The sequence below is a fragment of the Octopus bimaculoides genome, chromosome 20 (assembly GCF_001194135.2).
Source record: "Octopus bimaculoides isolate UCB-OBI-ISO-001 chromosome 20, ASM119413v2, whole genome shotgun sequence".
Classification (NCBI taxonomy): Eukaryota; Metazoa; Mollusca; class Cephalopoda; order Octopoda; family Octopodidae; genus Octopus; species Octopus bimaculoides.
The window spans coordinates 38,136,541-38,141,540 of NC_069000.1; the positions used below are offsets into that span (position 1 = coordinate 38,136,541).

The 5,000-nt window shown below is 32.1% G+C and overlaps 1 protein-coding gene across 1 annotated transcript in view; it reads left to right on the forward strand.

Annotated features, from left to right (window-relative positions):
* The window catches only part of LOC106875455 (uncharacterized), an 11,552-nt gene that overhangs the window by 5,885 nt on the left and 667 nt on the right, over nucleotides 1–5,000 (forward strand). The window contains exons 2-3 of the mRNA XM_014923607.2: nucleotides 7–84; nucleotides 3,059–5,000. The exon at nucleotides 3,059–5,000 is cut by the window's right edge and continues 667 nt beyond it. Of these exons, the coding sequence (XP_014779093.1) occupies nucleotides 7–84; nucleotides 3,059–3,321 (341 nt within the window). The 3' untranslated portion in view covers nucleotides 3,322–5,000. The remainder of the gene's footprint in view (nucleotides 1–6; nucleotides 85–3,058) is intronic.

The following is a 5,000-nucleotide window of genomic DNA, read 5'->3' on the forward strand; positions in this document are numbered from 1 at the left end:
GACAAGACATGGGTAGTGACCGGGCAGTTATTTTGGTTGCCAATAAAATTGACCTAGTCAGGAAACGGGAAGTCAGTAGTGATGGTAAGTTATGAAATTATTATCTTTCGTTTTGTAATCGTAAATGTTAATGAGATAATAATAATAATAATAATAATAATAATAATAATAATAATAATAATAATAATAATAACTTTAAATTTCGGCACAAGGCCAGCAATTTTGGGGGTGGGCCAAGTCGATTACATCGATCCCAGTCTTCAATTACTACTTATTTTAATGATCCCGAGTGTATAAAAGAGAAAGTTGACCTCGGCGGTAATTGAACTAAGAATGTAAAGAACAATGAAATATTGCTAAGCCTTTTGCTCGGCGTGTTGACGATTCTACCAGCTTGCCGCTTCCAAAAAAATGAATGATAATTATTATAATTTCTTTAATGATTTTAAATGGAGAACGCGTAAATATGTATTTTTTATTTCCAAATTTAGATTTTGCTATGAGAGATCTTTACTAGGGTTTAGCATCTTAGGTATCATGAGGAGATCTGAGGAATTTGACTCTAAAAAAGAATACAGGAAGCATGTCTCTAAGGAAATATCTTAGTGTAAATCTTCCTCTTTAAAGATTGAATTTATCATCCCCACCTGTCTGTTGTTACGGAAAAGCAGTGTCTCCTTACATTCTCGAATTAGTTTGTATTCTGAAGGGACTGAAAATAAATACCTTTTCAAATTACTACTAAAATACTTCGCTCCAAATCATAAATACCATAAACTACTTTGAAAAACCATAAAAGATGTATGAGTCAACCACACACTATTTTGCATCAACGCCTGCAAATTTACATGCACGAGACTTCGCACCCTTACTAAATATATGGTTTGTGCGTTCATACAGCTGTAGAAGTTTGTATGGTTGAAAGGCATCTGGGAATATATTATAAGGGCTCATTGTAAATATATTATAACCATTTTATATGGGTTGCATTTAATAGAATTTATCTCAAGGCTTATGTCTCAAAATTTATTTATGCTAATGGATGACATTAATTGTTAGGCTTAAATTTTTGAACGTTTTGATCGTGTCATTCTAAACTTAGCTATTTGGTGGCCATCTTTATACCAGAATTGGATTAATCCGTCATCTCTGTAAATCTCTAGCTTTACTTCGCTAGATTTTGTTCTGAGAGAGAGAGAGAGGGGGGGGGGAGTAGTATGTATATTATTATTAATCTGTTTCATCTCCGTAAAAATCTATCATGGGTATATCTAATAGGTTTATTCAACTACATTTGACTCACAAAGGGTCTTAAAAAAAAGAGGGACTTTCTACCATGTTTGAATCACGCCAATGCCCAAGTCTACCACGGAAACCTAATGATTTTTTTTGAAGAGATTTAAATATTGAAGCTTAATTTTATACAAGGTCAAACTGTGTATATATGCAGTTGCGATTATCTTTTCTTGTTCAACAACTTTAATACCCAGAGAAGATTTGTATACATAAACACACACAAGCACTCACACACACGCACACACGTGCACATACTCGCACAGACATACACACATACATTACACTCTCAATCTTCATGGAGGTAGTAGGTGGCGCTGATTGTCTGTGCAGTGTTTGGTGATTCAATGATTCATAGTTGAATGCTGAAGAGAGCAAAGTCATGCCACGTAACAGCCTCCTGCTTGAAAGATTAAAAATAGCTTTTATAGAGAATAAAGTTCTATAGTAAAGAGTTAGAAGCGAACAACTCTGGCAACAGACACCCTAATGGCGTGGTTGGGTGACAGCAAGAGTAGGATTTCTTGGAAAGTAATCGACCGACCACTCACAGCGAAGTACTGTTGAGCCAGCGAGGATTCAAGACATGACTAAAGATAGACTCAACTTTCAAAAACCGTTCTTTATCACGTTATTGCACACATCGCATTCATACATTACATATTTACATTAATATATATATATATATATATATATATATATATATATATACATACATATATATAATATATATAATATATATAAGCATATATGTGTGTGTGTTTATGCATGTATATGTGTATGTATATATATATATATAAGAATAATTTTACACACATAACACCTGTCTACATACACGCAAGCATGCATACATATATACATATATACTTACTAACATGTATGCTACGCTCATACATGTTAGTAAGTACTTCTAAAGATACATGCTGAAAAATATACACACTTTCGTGCATACATATATAAACATACATACATACATGTACACACATAGATACGTGCTTACATACACAAAACACCCATGCTTACACACATACATTCATACACACACTTGCACATACAGGTGTAGATATATTCCTAGAATGTAATCCATGTTGTCAGTTCACATAGTTGTTGCCTGAGTAGAAGATAAAAATAGAAAGATGATGAGAGAAGTGGGGAGGAACGTGTGTGTGTGGGGGAGAAACCATTATCAACAAATAAAATACAGATGAATATGTGTTCATGGCGCTTCAGGTATTTACTACAAGTGTGTTTACCATGACTTTTTCTTTTTACGTTGGCAATAACTTTGTCTATTTTTTTTTTTGTAGTAATTCTATATTATGTTATAACATTTATCATCACCACAACCTTCAGCTTCATGCATATTGACGTTGTTGTTGTTGCTGTGATTATTATTATTATTAAAATTGTAGTAGTAGTATGAAGACAGAATCGTTAGTGCGCCGTGCAAAATTCTTAGCGGTGTGTCGTCTGTCTTTACGTTCTGAGTTCAAGCGCCGCCGCTGTCGTTTTTGCTTTACATCCTTTCAGAGTCGATAAAATAAGTACCAGTTGAGCCCTGGTTCGATATATCACTCCCGAAATTGCTGACATTGTGCCGAAATTTGAAACTGTTATAAATTGTTTCGTCTTAATTTTTAATTATTATTTTCGTCTTAGCTTTAAAAAAGTTACTTATAATTTCTAATTCACAAAATTTCCTTCAAACATATGTAAAACATACATATTTTATAAAAAATTCCTATTCTTCTCTTTGTCATTGCAGAAGCACGAAGCATAGCTGTGAACTACGACTGCAAATATGTCGAAACATCTGCAGCGTTGAACCATCAAATTGACGACCTTTTGGTCGGCGGTCTAAGTCAAATACGACTGAAATTAAACATTCACGTTCAAGATAACAGCCAAACACTCACCAACAAAAAGAACAAAAACAGGCGAACGAAGACCAGGCGCTCCCTGATCAGCAAGATTTTCAAAAAAAACTCCAGGAAAGTCAAGTCTTGTGATAACCTGTTTGATCTATGAACACTTCCAGCTTTTTTTTTCTTTCCCAAATGTTCCTTTGTGGCAGAAGCTTCAATGCAAATGACATTCTCTACATAAAATCTCATTGACATTATATAAATACATATAAAATCACATCATTTCGCGACCTTATGTTACTCATCGTAAAAAACACATGTTAAAATGACCTCTGTTTTGTTTTGTTCAACATTAATCATCATTATATAAGCTGGACTGCTTCGGTTTGAAGGATCCAAGCTAAATTATTTATTAATAGTATGAATAACGTTGGTCAAGTTGTCAGATTATCAATTTGTCGATCTTGGTGTCAAGGGAAATATGAAATAAAGCGTAAAAATACACAGCTGTAATCAAATCCAAAGGAGTTGACGAGCTGTATTACAAATCTAAGTGGCAGCAACATGGGACTTTGTGAAGAACACAAAGGTTCCTGATACACGTACATACCTAAATATATACACTTACACACACACGCATATATAGCAATGTGGTGTATTCATTTCTGATTTATAAAGAATTGAAAACATCTAATGTTTAAGAAACTTAAAGTAATTGCTTCATTTAATTTTTTTTTGATAAGATGTATATATATATACGTACGTACATACACACACACACATACATACACACATACACACACACACATATATATCGTACACTAAATTCATTTTTTTAAACCACGAGGCACCAAACCTGGTATTGGGTGTATTTTGTATTTTCACACCCAAGCCTAAATCTGTATGTGTGAATGCGTTTATCTTTACTCAGACCCCAATTTTATTTATGCACTTAGCATCTAAGTTTTTTGAAAACACCCAAATCTTATTAGCAAGACAATCAAGCATCTTTTCATCACATTAAACCATCAAAATATAATTTTTGTTTTAAATATTGAATATCATCACAAAAGCCGGAAATATGAGAACCAAGGCTTTGGAAATTCATATTCAAAATTTAAATATATCATATTTTTTAATACAAAAGTCTCAGATTGGTTGAATGGCAAGCGTACATGAACATAGAATGTTTATATATATATATATGCGTGTCTGTATATGTGTGTATACATATGTTTACATACATATATGCATGTCTATATATGTACGTATATGCATGTGTGTATGTTTGTGTCTAATATATATATACATGTATATCAATATATATATGCACACAAACACACACTCACACATATATGTATTAAAATATATGTATATATGTATGTATATATATACTTATATATACTTATATCCATATATGTAAATATATACTAAGTTGCTACAGTATACGTACCTATATATAAAAATAGAGATACGTAATATATATATTTTTATATATGTATGCAACATATGTATAAATATGTAACTATGCGTACATATGCATACGTATATTTATATACTTACGCAAGCATGTATATATTACATGTATGTATATATATATATATGTATATATATATATATATATATACATACGTATATACATACACATATATATATATGTATATATATATATGTATATGTATATGAATTGCTTTGGACACTTAAACAAGTAGAGTGATCCCGGTTCAGAAGTAAACCACATCTGAAGAAAATCATTTCAACCACATTATGCGGCATTGAGAGATTTTGAAATTGCCAGTAACGTGAGCTGACAATTATGTATTTGTGTGTATATATATATAT